We start from the raw sequence: 20,553 nt of genomic DNA, 5'->3' as shown, positions 1-20,553 counted from the left end.
CAGCATTGTGGAATACAGATTAAAAATTTGTAGGCTGCAGACACTAGCATACAGGAGAAAGAGGGCTGATATGATTGAGACTTACAAACTTTTGAAAGGGTCAGTGGTGCACTCCACTCAAGATTTAATCTTGGGGGAAGGCGAGTTGAGAATACACACTACGCATTGCATACGACCTATGACTGAGCATGTGCAGTGATCGCCAATAGATGAAACCCATGATCTCTGGCCTGGCTCGGGCAACAAAGCATCGTCCGAGCACTACTTCGTTCGCCTTGCGTTCACAATGGCTGTGATTCCCGAGAGTCAGAGGGTATTCCCACCTTATGTGACCTCTAAGTCATAAGTAGTATAGAATAGAAGACACGACACAACAAATTTTTTTAAAAAAAAGAATTTTAATTAGGAAAAGATTTTTGGAAAATTTTCTAGTCTTTTTTCCTTTAGGGGGTGCACCAATGGAAAGGGTTATACAGAATTTCAGTAGATGGAATTTTTCATTTTATTGAGAGTGAGGAAAGGATGTGAAGGCATCCACGGAAGTTGAGAATGAATGCTGTCAAGAAGGGGATTAAGGCTAGATTCTTCAATGGAGTAGTGTATTGACTGGAATGAATTGCTGTTGGATGTTGTGAGTACAAGTAGCGTGAATGAATTCAAGAACAAGTATGACAGATGGTGCGAGTAGTATGGCCTCTCTCAATGAGTTCCTGACTCTCTGGAGGTCTCTCTTAATAATAATAAAGGAAAAATTATAAAAAAGGACAGAAAAAGACCAAATGCAGTTAGGACCACCTTAGAAGACATGAGTAGTTCTTTTATAGAATTAAGAATAAATTGGCTAAGGCTACTATATTCTGCCTCAACCTTCAGATAAAAATTCCTAGTTGCTCTCACTACTCCCAAACAAAATTCCAGGTACAATACTATGCTAAAAGAAATTCTCCATAGCAAACTATTAATGTGGTCTTTATGTGTTTGCTCTTGACCTCAGCTAAACACACATAATTTAGATGTTACATGCCTTACAGCCTTTTGTATGTGGGAGTGATATAAAAATTAAAAAAAAAAACTGTATAAAAGTATATGGGAAGTTTTTTTTTCAAGATCTTCCCTCCTCCTTTTTTTCAGTTATGAATTTTATGCAGTAATGCAGACACACTGCCTTGCATGCTGATATGTGACCCACTTTCAGATACAAGGGTGGTCTGAAAAGTTCTCAACTTAACAATGAAAAAAAGGAATTTATAATTTCAAAATTATTTTATATTTTTTTAAACATAACCTCTCATAAGACTAATATATTCTTGATGCTGTCCGCACGGTTAGCCTAGTGGCTATGCGCTTCGCAACCATATGCCTGGGGAAGGAGTGTCCTAGGTTTGATTCCCATCGACGACACGAGGAACTTAAGGATCTTCCTCAGCCATAGCCAAGTTAGCTGGTCTTGGGTGTGGACAGCAGGGTTTTTCCCACCAGTTTACCTGGGGTTTTTCATCCCGCAAACAGCCAAACCAGTCCAGTGAACACACACAGATTACAGTCAGGAATACTGACCCAGCCATAGATCTGATTCGTCAGCTATGCCAGTTCTGGAGCCCAAATAAAATTTGGGGGGACTGAGATGGTGCCGTACCTCCACGTAAAGGGGATTCACGGCAGTGTATCATTATATGATTATTATTATTATTCCAGTGATGCTCCAGCGCCATTATCTCGTCCCTGTAGTGGTTCTCAATAGGATCTGCAAAATACCCCTCTACAGCTGCAATCATGTCCTGATTCAAAGAAAAAAGGTGACCAGCGAGGAAGAGTTTTAGTTTTGGGAAGAGATAGAAGTCAGAGGGAGCCAAATCTGGGGAATAGGGTGGATGTTCCAACAATTCATAATGCAGACCTCTTAATTTTCCCATTCTCAAAGCACTTTTGTGGGAATGGGAAATTTTGTGCATTGTCCTGAAAGATGATTTTTTTTTCCTTCTGAAAACCTGGTCTTTTCTTACAATTTTTTCGTCTTGTTAAAAACGCTCCAAGCACTTTTCAGAGATTTTCAAGTGAATGCATTTTTGATCTGCTGTTAGCAATCGCAGCACCCATCTTGCACAAAGCTTTTTCATATGCAATTCTTCATGCAAAATATATCCTACTCATTCTTCTGAAATGCTCATAGTCTCAGCAATTTCATGCACTTTGACTCGCTGGTCATCCAATACCATATCGTGCACTTGATCAATGTTTTCTGGTTGTTACACTTTTAGGACGTGCTTCACATGGATCATCTTCAAGGCTGGTACGTCAACGTTTAAACTTGGCAGCATATTTCTTAATTGTCGAAAATGGAGGAGAAGAGTGCCCATAAACTTTTATGAATTTCAAATGAATTTCTTTTGGTGTTAAACCTTTTACAAAGAATTTTATAACTGCACAATACTCAATTTTGTCCATTTCAAGGGATACAGACAACACTTTTGCTTCAGACAGCTGTATAAAACAAATTGATAGAATGACTTGCAATTTCACATGAATGCTTATGACAGATGTACCAACTTAGAAAAAAAAAATCTTGCCGATAGTGTTGCTATCTATGGTGGAGGGCGAGAACTTTTCAGACCACCCTTGTATATGTGAATTAATATAAAGGAGAGTTGAGACTGCTGCTTTGATGTAGTGAAAAAAATCTGCAAGCTGAACCGTATGAAGTTATAATGTTCTGTATGAAGAGTTTGGATTGGTAGTATGTGCTGCTTCCAATATGCAACCAATTGTAGATGGAGTAATTTTGTATTAGGAGCCTTGCTATATAGTCAAGATTGATATAAAATGTTTAATTGATGTCTTATTTATTTATTTGATGGAAGTTAATAATGGTATGTCACAAGTAACATACCAATGCATTTTAAGGCCCTCCATACAACTGTATGGAGAACCTTAAAATGTAAAAATAAAGAAGTTCTAGTTCCACGTATAAAACCTTGATCAGAGAAAAAAAAACTCACATTGTGGTTACCTGTATATTTGTGTTGTCCTCCATCCTTACATTACTGTCTTACTTAATTCTTGCAAGGTTGGCAATGAACTAGAAGCCTATTAGCCATATTACACTGACAACAGGGAGTTTCTCCAAATTTTTAGTTCACTGCTATCAGTGTGATATACTTTTAAAAGACTTGACAAAGGCCACAACAAGGGTCTGAACATTTTAGGTGGTATATATAAGCTCAGGTCTTTCCAACTAAAGGTCACATGTTGTTCTGCCAACTGCACTAAGGTAGTGACAACTAAGGGTGAACCTTCACAGACCTAAAAAAACAAATTTTTTTCCAAAGCAATTTGGAAAAAAAATTAGTAGAACTGGTAATTTGTCTTCATTATACTGGGATATCATATAGTGCTACATACTTTAATGATGCATTTTGGGAAATGCAACACTGATAAAATAATGTTATAATTAAGATAAATAAATAAAATCATACCTGTTCAGGTTCAACATGACAAAAGTTTGATATTTTCTCTTTAACACCGTTTGTTATAGGTTTTTCACTACGGCATACAATCTGGAAAAAATTATACACAAATTCTGAATTTGATCACAGTACTTTGTTCAGATGGATAAAAGAAAGTCAGTATTGTTTTGTCAATAAGTCTTAAAATCTACAATGAATAAACTTTCCTGACTATTATTTTTTTTTTTGTTTACAAATAGCATGTACCAAAGTCATGTCATCTTCCTTATACCCTCTTTTACCTTGCGGTGTCGCGGGTCCATTGATCATCGGACCTCACTCCGTTTACAGGATAAGGTGGTCAGCCTTATGCCCTGGTGTATCCTATGGCCTGTAGTGTTGAGTTCTCAAGGCCAGTTTTGCCTGCTTTGCGGGATGAAAAACTCCAGAATAAACTGGGGAAAAAACCCTGCTGTCCACGCCCAAGACTGGCTAACTTGGCTATGGCTGAGGAAGATCCTTCAAGCTCCTCACGTCACCGACGGGAATCGAACCTAGGACACTCCTTCCCCAGGCATATGGTTGCGAAGCACATAGCCACTAGGCTAACCGTGCGGACGATGTACCAAAGTCATATTTTTCTATCTGACATCTTCTGAACCTCCTGCAAAACATCCAAAAAGATGCATTCCATTTAATGCACATCTGATGTTTATTGCACATTTGATAAAACCATATTTTAAGTAATCTTCATTATAAACCCTTTCAATTATTTTTTGAATTTGAAATTATGCATAATTTCAAAAATTATAACCTCAGATATTCAAGCACAATGCTAATATGTTACTTCTAAATTTCAATTCATCCAAAGAATTACAGATCTAAATACACTGGGCGACTTTCATTTTCGAACTGTTACTTGAATGGTGACTTGTTAATAGTGAATTAAAACACTGACAGATTTTAATCATCAGATAATTAAAATTATGTGGTATCCAGCCATGCTATATCTAATTTGTATGAAACACCGATTATCTGTGATCGGTCATACTGATGGACTAGTAAATAACGGCTGATGACTTGTCATGAGCCTGATATCAAATGGCACTTTCATTGCAAATTCAGATTTGCAATGTTTATCTTTACTACAAAAAACAAACAACAATGCATAATACATTCTTTCTTTTAAGGTTACATTAAGACACAAACACATGAGTAATTACTTGACTTATAATTAAGAAAATAACACTTGTTTTTTTACCTCTATATCGAGGTCATCATCAGGAAAACAACATACATAAGTTATTTTGTTAATTTATAGTTTTGTATATATTTTACTATTATTAATTTTTTATTACAATTTTTTTTCCACCAGAGGTCAGGCTAGGGTAAACAATTAACAAAGCATACAGATTTATCTTACTTTTGTGTAGTGTCATGTAGCTTTGTTCTGTGCATACATATGCTTTCCTGATGACCTCGATACAGAGGTTGAAATGTCAAGTGTTATTTTCTTAATTATAAGTAAAGTAATTAATCCAACACATGTTTGTATCTCCATAAATTCTTCACTATCAGTGTATAACACATAGTATGTCTAACTTCTTTTAACAACTCTCCATTTTTTTTATTTTTTAAATGACTTAGAATTAAACAAAAACAGATCAGCTGTGTGGGTTAAGTTACTAAATATTTTAGCACTTGGTAAGAAAGACAAAAGGGATAAAAAAATAAAATCTCTTAATTATCTTTAAATATTGTAAGTACAAAAAACACTACAAAAATTAGTACCTTACTGAGCTCACTGGATAACTTAATTAGACTCCACATAATGATATTGAGGAACAAGCTTCCTCAGATGATCCTTGAGAAGTGGTAAGTATTACTGAAGCAATAAAGGTAGTAGAGGATAATAATGAATGACTATTTTGAAGATCTTTCTGGATTGCCTTACATAGAGTGGAAGCCTTCATCATGCTATGTTTTTAATCTTTATGAGTTACAATTGAAAAGGTCAGAAAGAGCTTCCCAAATGGCAGCATTATCTTGTTTAAGGAGAACAAAAAAAAAAAAAAGTACTTTCCCAAACTCTCGAGACAAATCTGAGAAGCTCATTCAAATCCTCCTTAATGAACTCCTATGCATGAAATCATGTGATATCCGAATGAATGTATCTGAACATAGCTTTTAAATGTCCTGGTCCAATATTAGAAGTAATGATGCATGTTAGGCAGAAAAAAAAATTACATTCATATTAGGACGTACACACCAGAACAGCATTTTTCAAAATGCAGGTTGTGAAATCAATTTAGTTGGTTGCAAAAATGTTTTTTTTTATCTCCAATGAAACAGAATATAAAATAGTGGATTTCACAAATTTTGTAGTTTTAAAACACTATAATTTTGTAGATGTGTTCACACACGGATGCTATGCATATGAAAATATTGTTTAGACTTGCTAATGCACCAAGTGGCAGGAAGTTTGTGATGTATGCCATCACTAAAGAACTCTTGCAGCATAAGTATTTTAAACAAAAGTTCCAGTCAGCTGCCAGACTGATGATAGTTAGAAATTACTAGTATATTTTTAGCAAGGATATTGAGTATGACATTTTTCAAGTTCGCAATAACTTTAAAATTTCAATCAAACTTGCAAAAATGCTAAGATGGTAACTGGTCTTTGGGATGCAAGATATTATTATTATTACATGCGACTCCACTACTAATAACAGTGCTGCTTGGAATTACTGTTTTATACACTGCAAAAGCTTTGGAATTCAAAGAATTTCTGCCAAATCTCATGGATGGTTGTACTGAAGCAAAATTGTCAATTTTATTAATGAAAGCTTGCCAAATAGCCTACTTTTTTTGAAATATTTTTTCAGATATTGGCGCTAACCATACCTACTTACTATATCCCATCAAAGTTCAGTGGCTGTTGTTGTTGTTGTTGTTGTAAGGGAAAGTACTAAGCACAATATATATGAACTCAGAAATAAGGTTCACACGATTTTAGCTGAAAAGCAATCTAATGAGATTGCTTTTAAATATTTTCAAGGATGATATCTGGGTAACAAAACTGGCACATTTAACTGTATGGAGGACCTTAAAATGCAGAAATAAAGAAATTCTAGTTCCACATATAAAACCTTGATCAGATCTCATTGATTATTGTGCACAGATTTGTCCCACAGGTTTTCATGGTAATGAGGACATATTGCAAAGGCTCCAAATAAGACTAAGATGGTAACAGGTCTTTGGGATGTGAGATATTATTATTATTATGTGCGACTCCAGGGAGTCCTTAGACTCATCGAAGGAGGCCCTAAACATCATGTCCACACAACTATACGACATTCTCACAGTATCTATCATACCTTGCCATGAACTCACTCACCATCATAGCACCCACAACAGACTCTGGCAGCTTATTCCACTCATTTACCACTCTAAAAGTAAAGAAATCAGCTCTAACACCCTTGCTAACCACCTCTTGCTTCTTGCTAACAAGAAGAAACCTAGGTGACCAAATCTGGGCACAGTAGTCGAGATGAGGTCTTATCAAGGCTTGGTACACAGGTACAATAACTTGCTTGTCTCTGCTCTTCAAAGTATTTATCAACAACCAAGTGAGTTGATTTAGCCACTTTTACGATGTGCCCCCTAAACTTAATCTCCCTATCCACCAACACTCCCAAGTCCCTGGCCTCATCAATCTCCTGGAGTATAGTTCCACCAATGTGATATACTGCTGCTAATCTTTTCACCCCAAAATGCATAATCTTACATTTTGTCACATTAAATTGACATCCATTCTCCTTAGCCCAGAACTCCAATCTATGAGGACAGATTAAGAGGAATGCAATTTGCAGAGCCTTGTGAATAGGAGAAAGAGAAGGAATATGATTGAGACATTTAAGTTGATAAATGGTTGTTACAGGGTTAATGTGGAAGAAATTTTTCAGAGAATGGGAAAAGTGGATAGAACAAGGGGACATCCTTGGAAACTGTATAAGGAGGGTGTGAGCAGGTTCTTTGAATGGAGAGTGGAATGCACTGGTTGCATATACATTGAGTTTAAAGCATGGTTTGATGGACTCTGTGTGTAACAGCATGTCTCCAGCAACGAGTCTTGACTTCATCAAGGTCTGGTGTTAATAATAATAATTCAGAGCATTATTTCAGGAAAGGAGAGAGGGGAAAAAAGGTATAATTGTGTTTACCAGGAAAACAAGTCATTTAGAGACTAAGCGACACACACACAACAAAAAACTTACCAGATCTGGTGATAATCCTAATCCCCTCAGTTCTCTTACACTTGCTTGAGTTGGTTTTGTCTTGTGCTCTCCAGTGGCTTTGGGCTTTAAAAAAATAAAATTTATATTAACATTTCTGAATGTCAGTTCATCAATACAGATGAAATAGCTCAAACAATCTGTAAATAAAGTAACTTTTATTTAAATAAATCAGAAAATTTATTTCACATTATGAATGTAATAAAAAGTTTCAGTTCATATTTTCTTTCAATGTTCCAGCCAGCTTAGTTTAGCAATTTAGTTAGGATTACAACCAAAGAAACTAAGTCTATGAGACCAGAGCATTATGTCTTAACTGTATGCTTTCTGGCTGGTTTACCTGTTTGGGAACTGAAAATATCAAATTTCCAGGAGGAAAAGCCCGATATCTCTTCATGAAACTAACAAACTTACCTTCACTAATGGTTTATCTTATGTAACCATCAAAGAAATAGTCTTTAAGAATTATTTAATAATATTTTATTAATATTAATTTTCTAGCACGTGGCAACAATTTTAATTGGTAATTCACCGACTGTTCTGTACTTGGTATTTCATTCCTTTTAACTGTTTGTTCTACACAGTACTTGATGATGTACTGTTAATTCAGTACGAAATATTTGTACCTTTATTTCATTAAAGTTAATTACTGTGGTTATCGTGTTAAGATATTATTCATTAATGGTTTATTCACATCTACAATGGATGATTAGGGTTTATTGAAATGAAAGAAGAGACCATCTTAACATCATTTTTGTGCTGAGAGGTACTATTCTAATAGTTATGCAGCAATATAGCTTAAAGTGAAGAAGAATCTTAATCAAGAAGTAAATAAGAGATAATTAGGCACTTATTGAGTCAGAATCTTTAAATGACTTATTTAAAGAGGTTAAAGGAATATGGATTGCAGAGTTTGGCAGAAAAGAAAGAAAAGAGGTGATATGGTAGAGATATTTAAGTTGGTTAGGGGATTTTATCAGATTAATCCAGAGGAATTATAAAGAGGAGAAAAACCAGAGACCATCCCTGGAAATTATGTAAGAGTGTGTTGAAGATGGGTGTGAGGAGTAGATTTTTTTACATGGAGAATTGTGGGTGAATGGAATGCATTGCCAGAATATATTGTTAATGCAGGAAGCTTTAAGAATTTTAAAAAATCAGCATGATAAATATGTTGTCAGCTGAATGAACTTCTCATGATGAGTATTGTAGCTCCATGGAGAGTATAAAAATAATAAACTACTGTCTGATATCTCTAAATCAGCCACCCTCTTATCGACATCAACTTCATATCTATTCATATATGCTGCAGTTTATTTGTCAGAATTTCATGATGTATCCTGTCAAAAGCCTTTGCAAAGTCCAGCAGTATCACTGCATAGCTATTAGCTTTATCCAACTCAGCTGTCATTTATTATAAATGGTGCATAATTAAGTTAATGAGGCATGGACCTACTTCACAAAACCATGCTGCCCCCCCCCCATATATCTCATTCTTATACGCCTGGATTTTTCCTTTAACTAACTTCTCCAATACCATGACTACCACTCCTGAGATGCTCATTGGTCAATAATTTGCTACCTCAGTTCTTGTGCCTCCTTTAAGAAACGGAACCCACCCCCTTTCTATCCCCTTGGAACCAGCCCAGAGCTGAGATTTAAACAATGTGGTCAAAGGCACTGCCAATTCCTTAGTACCTTCTTGTAATACTCGAGCTGTTATGCTATCCAATTCCATACCTGCATTCACATCAAGGTTCTGTAATATCCCATGTACCTGCACATCCTGTTCGTTTATCTATTTTCAGGTTGTCTCTCACTTGTTACTACAATAATTGAACTCACTGTTCTCTCTTCACTAGATGAAGAAATGCAATTGTGTGAAGCCGAGGTATTAGAGCTGTTGCACAAACTGAATAAGAATTCATCAATAGGGACTGATGGAATATCAGCACGTGTGCTAAAAAAGTGTTTAGCTGAACTGGCCATTCCTTTGACAGGGATGTTTAATATGAATCTCAGAACAGGGAAGATTCCGCAGGAATGGAAGGAATGTATGGTAATTCCATTGCACAAAGGTGGTGCAAAGACCGATGTAACCAACTATTGACCAATTAGTATCTCAGGATTGGTGTTTAAGATTTTGGAAAAATTGGTTAGGGCTCGCATTCAGAAATGGGTTGACAGTGAATATCTACTTTGCAATGAACAATATCGGTTTACTAAGGAAAGGTCATGTTTTAGCAACTTGCTCACATTCTATAACAATGTTACCATTGAACTAGACAAGGGGAATGGATACACCATGATAATTTTGGATTTTGCTAAGGCTTTTGACAGAATACAGCATGACAGACTGTTGCATAAATTGGAGAAAATGGGTTTGGGTTATACAATATTAGCATGGATAAGAGAACGGCTGACTGACAGATATCAAAAAGCGATATACGGGGATCTGAGTCTGCAAGATTGTTCTGGCGGTCAAGGAGTTCCCAATCTCAGACACTTCATATGTCAGGTCTGCAATCATGCATTCTCTACCACAGTTGGTCTTGGCATGCATCGCACCTCAAAATATCCAGCCGAAGCCAACACTACAATAAGAATGGAGCGCGTCAAAGAACATTGGACTGCCGAAGAAGAAAAGATCCTTGCCACTCATGAGATCGAGTTGACGGCTCGAGGGATAAAGAAAATCAATGAGACTTTATTTAAGGCGTTCCCATTAAGATCCTTGGATGCCATCAAGTGTCATAGATGGAAAGCCAGTTACAAAGCCTTACTTCAAGAATTGGCAGCCCATCTGCCACAGGTAAGGAACAGATTATATCTCTGTATCTCCTGTCCCTGCCTCTCTATCTTCCAGACACCATCTTGCTATTGAAGAAGAGGCTTTGATTCTCAGACTGACATCTCTAGATGATCCTCCTCTTCCAGAATATAACCATCAAATTCTTAAATATCTCATACAGACTTACCTTCTGGGAATGGATATCACAGATCAGTTGAATGACTACCTCCACGCTGAATTCTCTGATCACTTCATGCCTTGTCAACATCAGCCTACATCTCATTTCTACAATGACTTTGTCAAATAGGAAGCAGAGGAAGAGGGCCAATGCAGCTATGCAGGCCCTCTATAAAAAGAAGAGGGCAATGTGCCAAAACCATCTTTGATGGTGCTTCCCCTCCACCTCTAGCTGACTTGCATGATGATTTTGTCAAATTCTGGAGTACAGTCTTTTCTGCTCCACCTCCATACTTCCCTGATTATGATAAAAACCTATGATATTGAGGTCCATTCCTGCCCTTCAAATATACCAGTCTATCTCCATCCAGGAAATTAAAGCAACTCTTCCATCCAATTTTCTCTGCCTCCGGACCTGATGGCTTTCCTGTGTCTAGGCTTCGGAAGGTGCCGTTGAAGATTCTTCAAGACTTAGTGGACATTCTCCTTTCAGTAAAGTAATACCACCATAACGTGCTTCAAGAACTATCTTCATTCCGAAGAAAGAAACTTCAAGCTGTGCATCAGACTTTAGACCTATTACCATCTCCCCTGTGTTACTTAGACTCTATCATAAAATATTAGGTAAACAACTTCAGCAACGTATACAGCATGATTATAGACAGAGAGCTTTTGTCCCTTCGGACAGCTGTGCCAAAAATATATATCTTCTTTCTTCTCTTCTCTCTGATTCCTGACACCACCTTAAGCCTCTATATATGGTGTTGCTGGACCTCCAAAAGGCCTTGATAGCATCTCCCTTCCTGCTCTCCTTCGAGCGCTGTCTATTGCTGGATGTCCAGAACCTTTTCTTTCCTATGTTATGGAGCTATACTTGGATAGCTCCATCACTATCACTACAGGGTCCCGTGCAACTTCTATTCCCGCAGTGCAGGGTGTTCGCTGGGGTGATCCTCTACCTCTATCTCCCCTTTTCTTTAACTGAATCATAGATGAGTTTCTTCATTTTCTTCCTAGCTATATAGGCTACTCTCTAGGCACTTCTTCCTTTAATGCTATGGCCTTTGTGGATGATCTTATGCTCGTAGCCTCTACTAAGATAGGCTTGCAGGAACTCCTTGACGGGGCAGTTGACTTCTTCTCTATTTGAGGCCTTTCTATTAATGTAGAGAAGTCCTGCTCTTTAGCCCTTGTCCCCTCTGGTCGTGACAAGAAGCTTAAGGTCAAGACTATAGTTTTCCCTGCACAGGAGACCGTTGCATGCTTTGACCATCCTGGAAGAGTGGAGATACCTCGGTATCATGTTCACCCCCAAAGGGAAGGTCTTCTGTCCCTTTTATCCTAAAAGTTGGGATCACTTCTTTGAGGAAAGCTCCTCTCAAGTCCCAGCAAAGACTGTTTCTCCTTTCCTACTATCTCCTACCTCGCTTTTACCACAAGTTGGTGCTTGGTAGGACATATATCTCGGTACTGTCCCGAATGGACAGGGCTATCCGTTCAGCCGTAATATCATGGCTCTGACTGCCGCCTGACACTCCTACTGCATATTTTCATGCGAGGGTGAAGGATGGTGGGCTTGGGGTTCCATCACTTAGATGGCTGATCCCACGCCTGCGACTGTCAAGAATCGTGCAGTTAGAACTATCTTCTTCCCCCATCTGCAGAGAGGCTTTCTATAGCCCATTAATACAAGAAGACTTTAGGCAGGCTAAAGGCTGGTCCCATTATCAAGGTACTTTAATCGAGTAAGCACCCGCAGAACACAAGAGATGGGCATCTCTGTTGCACTGTTCTGTAGATGGTGCTCCTTTAAAAGAGTCATATCTGGTGCCTCCCCAGCATGATTGGGTAAGGGATGGCACCAGCCTCCTCCCTGGGTTTGAGTATATTGACCTTATCAGGACAAGGATCAATGCCCTGCCTACTCAAGCCCACACAGCACGATGGGGTAGTGATGACTCTAACTGTAGGGCAGGCTGCCACTACAGTGAGACACTGTCTCATATAGCCCAGTGTTGCTTCCGCAACCATGGGGTCTGCATGAGGAGGCATGATACTGTGGTCTCCATTCTGAACAACCGCTTTAAGAACAAAGGTTGGGAAACTGCGGTGGAACCACATTATAGGACCTCTGTAGGTTTGCGTAAACCAGACTTGGTGATTAAAAGAGATGGTGACATTTGGGTAGTTGATGCCCAGGTGGTGGGAATAGGGCACCCACTAGCCTATAGTCATAATAATAAAGTAAATTATTATAAAAATAATCCAGATCTAGTTAGTAAAATACGAGAGGAGCATGGGGCAACTCCGAGGTTTACGAGCACCACCATCTCTTTACATGGCATATGGAGTGCAGATAGTTATAAGGAATTAAAAAAGCTTGGGCTTACACAAAAGGATATAAAAGTTCTTTCCTTGAGGGACTACAGGGCCACCAGAGAATGACTACAATGATAACTCGAACAGGCATAGGGTAAAACACTTGTAAAGGCTTAGGCTTATATCAAGTCTGGACGTGATGTAAGGTTAGTACTGCCCATAACCAGTACAAAGATTAATAAAAAAATAATAATAATAAAAAAAATAACAAGTGGTGTATCACAAGGATCAGTGCTTGGTCCACTGTTATTCAATCTGTATATTAATGATATTCGGAAGGATTTTGATAAGTGACTTACCTATCTTTGCATCATTAGTCACTTATCAAAATCCTTCCCAATATCATTAATGCACAGATTGAATAACAGTGGACCAAGCACTGATCCTTGTGATACACCACTTGTTACTTTTTTTATTATTATTTTTTTTTTATTAATCTTTGTTAATAAAAAAATAATATTTTTATGCATTCCTGCTAACACATATCAGCAGGAATGCTGCTGATATGTAGTACTTGCAGAATGATTTGAATAAGCTGGAATTGTGGGCATGGGAAAATGGGTGTCAGTTCAATGTCAGCAAAAGTAAAGTTTGGTATGATTAGATATCCAATGTCGTATTATATTGGTGGAATTAGGCTAGAAGAAACCGATGAGGCTAGGGATCTTGGGGTGTTAATAGATAGGAAGTTGAAGTTTAAGGGCCATGTGGCAAAGATTGCAAATACAACTCAAAAGATAATTGCAATGCTGAAACGAACGTTCACAATTGCAATACCGTTGTGATTCTGATATATAGGAGAGTGTTAAAAATGATATTAAGATTGTGGAATACTGATTATGAAGACAGATTGAGAATTTATACACTGCAGATATTAGAAAACAGGAGAAAGAAGGGTGATATGATTGAGACTTACAAACTTCTGAAAGGGTCACACAGGATTTCAATTGATGGAATTTTTCAATTTATGGAGGTGGGGAAAGGCATCCGTGGAAGTTGAGAATGAAGGCTGCCAAGAAGGGTGTGAGGGCTAGATTTTTCTCTCAGAGGGTGGTGCGTCATTGGAATGGATTGCCATTGGATGTTGTGAGTGCAAGCAGTGTGAATGAATTCAAGAATAAGTATGATAGCTGGTTGTGTAGTATGTGGCCTCCCTAGATGAGTCTCTGACTCCCTGGAGGTCTTCTCTCTTAATAATAATAATAATAATAATATCTTGACCTTGATGATATACCTTTGCAAAATGATCACTTAGTAATTCAACTATTTGGTTTGCTTCAGTTACCTCCCTACCATCAGCATTCATCAAAATTATTCTACCATATTCATTCTCCCTTTTACTTGCCACAGCTCTTTGGGATTACGCAAAGCTCCCTAGGTCCACAGCTATCCTTATGATTTATATTAACTATCCCATTCTGGTTAATTACCAGTGAGATAATTACTATCTTAGGCATTGTCTGTACATTTTCACAGTCATTTGCCATATTGGTATCGGTCACTCAACTACTTCCCTAAGTATCTCTAGTTTCCCTGATTTTGCACCTCCAATATCAATCCATTCAACAGCATCCTTTCCTGACTCTACACACTATATATGAGTCTGCTCACTCATATAGCCAACTCTTCATTCTTGTTCTTCTTCTTCTATCCCACTATTCTTATAATTCTTCACTTTTACTCTCTCTCTCTCAATCCTACATTAAAATTATTTAAATAGAACACTTATGTAAAACAACCCAGAAATTGATACAGTATTGATAAAACTGATAACCATAAAAAGTGCCTTAGAAGATAGAAATATAAGATCTGATAATGTTGGAGTTTTGATAGTAACAGATTGATTTGGAGGAAAATCGTAGATAGGATGTCAGCAATGATATAAATTTTTCATGTAGTACTATCATATCCTGTACACCCCCCCCCCCCCCTTGAGGGTACATGTCAGGAATTTGATGACGACTTATGTAAAACCTGTGAATTCAAAGCCTTTTGACCAAGTTTCTTATCTTTGAACATGCCAATGCAATAAAGGTTACATACAAGTAAGAAAACATACAAAAATAATTTATATTACTGAACTGAATAAGGGAACTACATCAGCATTATAAAATTATAATGAATCCAGTATCCAAAATGTATTTAAAGGATTCAAGCAGATAGTTATTAAAAAAAGTATGATGTATAAGGATATTTAGCCAAATTACCTTCAAAAATATGGAGAGTTAAAAACACATTTTAGTGGAGCATCACAGCCTACAGACTCAATACAAATACTACTGGAAAAAACAAGAACCAAACCTTAAGAATCTTAGCAGCAATCTCTGAAGAAAGCACTGATTCAATAAGGTGAGATTTTCCAAGGATAGAACAATCTGTACTTCATGTGAATGTCAGATGTCTTCTTGAGAGAATACACAGAAAAATGCAATATAAGTGTATGAAAAAGTAGCCAAACAAGTAATGGGAAGATTTTGGTAAGAATATAGAAGATAAATATCAGGAAGCTGACAAGATATTCTGTACACAGTTGAAAAATCTTAGAAATGAAGGAAGGAGTACTGTAAAAAGAATCAAAGATGGTAAAAGTGAAATAAAAACATAATAAAAAAATAAATAAAAAAACTGAAGACATTATGAGTGACCAGAGTAATTCACTCTAAAGATAGTTAAATGAAATCAGCAGCCACCAGAGAACAGTAATAGAAAATATTCAAGTGTGTTTGAGGTAACATAAGTCATCAGGCACCTGAAATGTGAAAACGCTCATGGAGTATATGATATTCAACCAAAAATGCATAAAATATGAGGTATAATTTTTCTAGTGGCTGCATAATTCAGAGGGCATAGTCTGAAGTTTGAATTCTGGATGATTAGAGGAATCAATGTGAGAATTACAGCATAATTTCCCTACTGTGTGTGTGTTCCAGGTAAGATTTAAGAAAGCATTTTTAGAAAGAGGCTAAGAAAAATTGTAGGAGAGAAACCTGGGGGGGGGGGGAGCTGCATTCAGACCAAATAGTTGTCAGGATCAGATTTTCACTTTAAGACAGTTGAGAAATCAAGCAAATATAATAAGGATCTGTAGTTAAGTTTCATAGATCTAAAAAAAGGCATATGACAAGATGTCAAGAGCTTTTTAAAATGCAATAATCATATGAAGTAAATGGAACATTACGCAGTCTAGTTAAGTTGTGAGGTAGGTAATTGGAACTGAAGGAGGTACTGGAAGATGGTCTCATTTTATATCAGACCATATTTCAGTGCAAGACAAGAATGCACACTATTTCCTTTCTTATTCTTCACCTATATGAATCACATTATGAAAAAACATGACATCAAACCCGATACTGAAGTTGGAGATATTCAACTTTGTATTTACTTTATGCAGAGGTTGTTATAACACTAAATAAATCCAGTGCAAGTCTTTTCTTTGACGAGATCAAATAAATGTTGTAACAAATTTGGTGTATAATCAGCAATAAAAAGCAAACTATGAAAATAAGCAGAAACACAGAAAACATAACTTTTATCCTCAATGAAAAACTAACAGAACAAGTATTTCAGCTACACAGGAACATATTACAATGATGGCAAATTAAATATGGAAATAGACAACAGAATAAGCAAAACTAGTACAGCAGTCAATTGAATATACTTAATAAGGGGAAATTAGTCAAAATACTAAACTAGCTATATACAAGACAGTGTTCAAACCAGTTTTAACTTGCAGATCTGAGAGTTGGGTTAGAAATAAAACAGTTGATCAAAGACTGGAGACCACAGATATGAGAGTTTGGAGAAAAATTATGAGCATGAAGGAATGGCAGAATGATATTAAAAATTAAGAAATTAGGAAAAAACTTGACACTGTTAATTCAGTAATGTGTGATCAGAGCTGATCTAACAGAGTACTTTCACTTAAACATAAATAGCATTAAAGTTAAATAGGTTGTCATTATACCAATAGAAAATGTCACAGATGATGAGTGTTTAAGGCTTAAGGCTTTTTTTTTTTTTTTGTGGAGACCTCATCCACGAGAGGTAGGTCAATCTATAGTACACTAGTACCATTGATAAGGAACTTGTTCACATTTATCTTGTTAACTGTATTCCTCGGGAAACACGAGATGGTAGACTGTTTCAGAGGATAGCAGTGGAAAGGATGAACAAAGAGAAGAAATTTCTTCTGTGAGTTTGGAGATGCACTGTGATGGAGTATGATTGCAGAAGATCTTAAAGTGTGGAATGATTAAGAACTGCAAGAAGGAAGTTTGGAGATGCACTGTGATGGAGTATGATTGCAGAAGATCTTAAAGTGTGGAATGATTAAGAACTGCAAGAAGGAAGAGCTGTCATCATAGGATAAGAGATCACAGAGAGAAAGTTATTTATCAATAAGAGAAAGAAGGTAGGTGAAAGAATTATGACCTGAAAAATTCCAGCATTAGTAAGAAAACTGGCCATACAACTGCTGGATGGCAGACTGCAATGGTAGTTGGGGTCTGTTCTGCTCTTGATTCTGGAGCTAGTTTGACAAGAGATCTTCAAATTTCAAGTCAGAAAAATAAATTTATTTGGAATTTTAAAGGCAAATCTTGTTTTTACACAGACATAGAATTGTGACATGGAATGGTACAATGAGATTCCAAAAGCACAACAGGTTTAAAGATGATCTCTGAAGAGTATAAGAAAAAAATAAAATTTCAGGCAACTAATATATTCTATTTTCAAATTCAAAGGAAAAAAAAAATACCCCCAAATGTATACATAAAATGACTAAGCAGCAGCAGCCTTAGTGAAAAATATTCAGAGAAATATTAAAATAATCAACCATTCATATAGTAAAATATTACCTGTGGAACTAAGCTAACATGAACACAGCAGAAAGTTTCTTGCTTAACTCTGAACTGGAACTGACGAAAAGCTTCTACAAAAGGCATTCCTTCAATATCTCCTATTGTGCCACCCAGCTGAAAGAAATATGTTTGGTATTTACTAAAAAATTGCACAACATTATGGAATTACTAATATCTTAATGATATATTCAAGAATACTCTTGAACACAGACTGATACATATGCATATGTCAAACTAGAGGAATATGACATGTAGTTTTACTCTGAAAGCTGCTACTTTCAATCTTTTTAGAAGTTTTGAACATATTCTGCTTTTCAATATGAAATACATGTTTGTTGTACTCAAAATTAATGATCATCATCATCTCCTGTTTTGAACCAGCATGAAGATATCACTATCAACAATAACAGTGAATAAGAATTATTTCTTGCATTTTCTCTCAATGTTAATTAATTTGTGCACATCTTTACATTTGTACATGGAATAAGTAGAAACTAACTAGTCTGTGATCCAGTAGCCACTTACCATTATTAGTTTTGCTCTTTTCTCCAAATTTCCCCAAAACATTTATGCCTGGTATTTAAATATATATTTGATGTAAATGGATTTAGTTGGCTATATGATATAAAAGAAATTTAATCACTAGAAGCCAAGAGATAACCAAATAGAAAACAACTATTCATTATTTGAATGTGCAACTAATTTTGTCTTAGAAACCTTCATCAGGTGCATAATATGAAAAGAGAAATACAAAAATATACATTGCATGAGAAGAACGGCTATGAATTAACTTAATGGATTTCTCTGTCTTACCAAAATAGGGCACATTGCAGTTACACCAAAGACAATGTGCCCTATTCTGGTCAGAGGAAGAAATCCATTGAGTTGCATATGGAAGAAAATGTGAGAGACATGCATGGCAGAAATAGAGCCAGCATACTAATCGTGTTCTTAACTCTGCTCACCTTAATGATAAAGAATCTGTCACTCATCCAGTGATCTGGAACAAATCAGAAAACATTTTTAGATAATACGATGAGCTGGAAAGAAGAATTGTGAAATCAACAGAAATTGACCTCAATCTGAATAACAGGTCCATCTTAATATAACCTATCTGATTGTCACTCTTCAGCTATCCAACTTTGGCATACACAAGATCATGATCATGCAAATGTGCCCAACAATACTATGGCATCCAGAATGCCTTCAAATGTTAGTAAGTTAATTTATAGCTGTTGTTCTCTTGTAATGTATACTTTTTGTATTTCTCTTTTCACGTTATGCACCTGATAAAGTCTTCTAAGAAGACAAAACTAGCTGTGTGTTCAAGTAATAAATCATAAAGAAAAGTAAAATAAAACTATCTGATATTACAGTACCATGCTTACAACAAGTAATCTAACTGTAACAGAACATAAGAAATAGACCAACATGTCTATTTCAAATGTTAGGTGTTGCATTATGTATTATGATGACTAGCAATGTAACATACATAATGTCCAAGATCTTCATGTGCTGAAACATGACAAAATCTGATGTAGGAAAATTCCTCGTTTCCTGTTACACTGGCTGGGGTTTCTTAACATTTCTAATGATTCTCTTAATGCTCTGATGAAGAAATTGTAATCAATATAAGCTATATCTGTATGCTGCCATAATACTTAATCATTTGTCTCTGTATTATGCATGACTAGTCCTAAATTATATATCAATTAAATTATATATAATAATATATAAATTATGTTATTTAAATTATAGTTATAAAAATATAATTTAAATTATCATCATCATCAAATTCCTGCATTTGTACCCTCAAGAGGTGTACAGGATATTATAAAATACATCTTCTCCACAACCTTTAACTTAGCACATGCAGATCTTTAACATTATATGCATTACATCACGAGTTATTATAATATATAATGCAACATTGTTGCATGTGCACAATTCATGATACTACAATGTCAGTTTTATTTCACTCTCCTGAAAAAGTGTTCTATAATGCATACAAAACTACTCTTCATTATAAACTAATTTTTCTACAGTTTTCTAGTGGTAATTACACAGGACAAATTTCAATACTAATCTTTTATCCCTATAGTCAAATCACAGAGTGATCGTATATTGGAAATAAATTGTCTTTTTTTTTTTTTTACATGATAAATATTACTATCTACTTGCAAAGAGAAATATTTGTTCATAATGAATGGGAAGAGGTAGCAGCCACTGAAACAACTAGAAAAAGTTACATCAAAAATCAGGAAGGTTACAAAATACAACATTCTGCTCTCTCTCCCCCTCTTTTTTTTTTTTTTTTTAAATGTAGCTCCCATACAAGAAAGGCTTTTCTGTAAACTTATAGTACATTTCTACTGTAGATAAGCTAAGGTTTTTTTTTTTAATATTTTAAAAAATAATTTTATAGATTTTTCTTGGTATTTTTCTTTATTTTGTTTACATGGTCCAGAAACCCTATTTGAGCCAAACAAGCCACTCCAAGCCTCCAATAAGCAGGGTTGTTGTCTCACACAGTAATAAAAATCATCTCCCATCTAAAGACAATTGCACACATCTATACCTATGGTGGGCTTTGAACCTACAGCCTGTTG

General features: G+C 36.0%; 1 protein-coding gene across 1 annotated transcript in view; it reads right to left on the bottom strand.

The window, feature by feature from the left end:
- Window positions 1-20,553, bottom strand: part of LOC150099310 (CTP synthase 1-like) — an 85,104-nt gene that overhangs the window by 45,036 nt on the left and 19,515 nt on the right. Inside the window, exons 4-6 of the mRNA XM_090404501.1 lie at window positions 17,942-18,058; window positions 7,721-7,804; window positions 3,474-3,554 (exon numbers count right to left, since the gene is read on the bottom strand). Coding sequence (XP_090260627.1) covers window positions 3,474-3,554; window positions 7,721-7,804; window positions 17,942-18,058 — 282 coding nt within the window. The remainder of the gene's footprint in view (window positions 1-3,473; window positions 3,555-7,720; window positions 7,805-17,941; window positions 18,059-20,553) is intronic.

Source organism: Typopeltis vanoorti, chromosome 14 (genome assembly GCF_054136105.1).
Source record: "Typopeltis vanoorti isolate ZY-2024b chromosome 14, IOZ_Tvanoo_1.0, whole genome shotgun sequence".
In the NCBI taxonomy this organism is placed as follows: Eukaryota; Metazoa; Arthropoda; class Arachnida; order Uropygi; family Thelyphonidae; genus Typopeltis; species Typopeltis vanoorti.
This window is presented reverse-complemented; position numbering and strand designations above follow the sequence as displayed.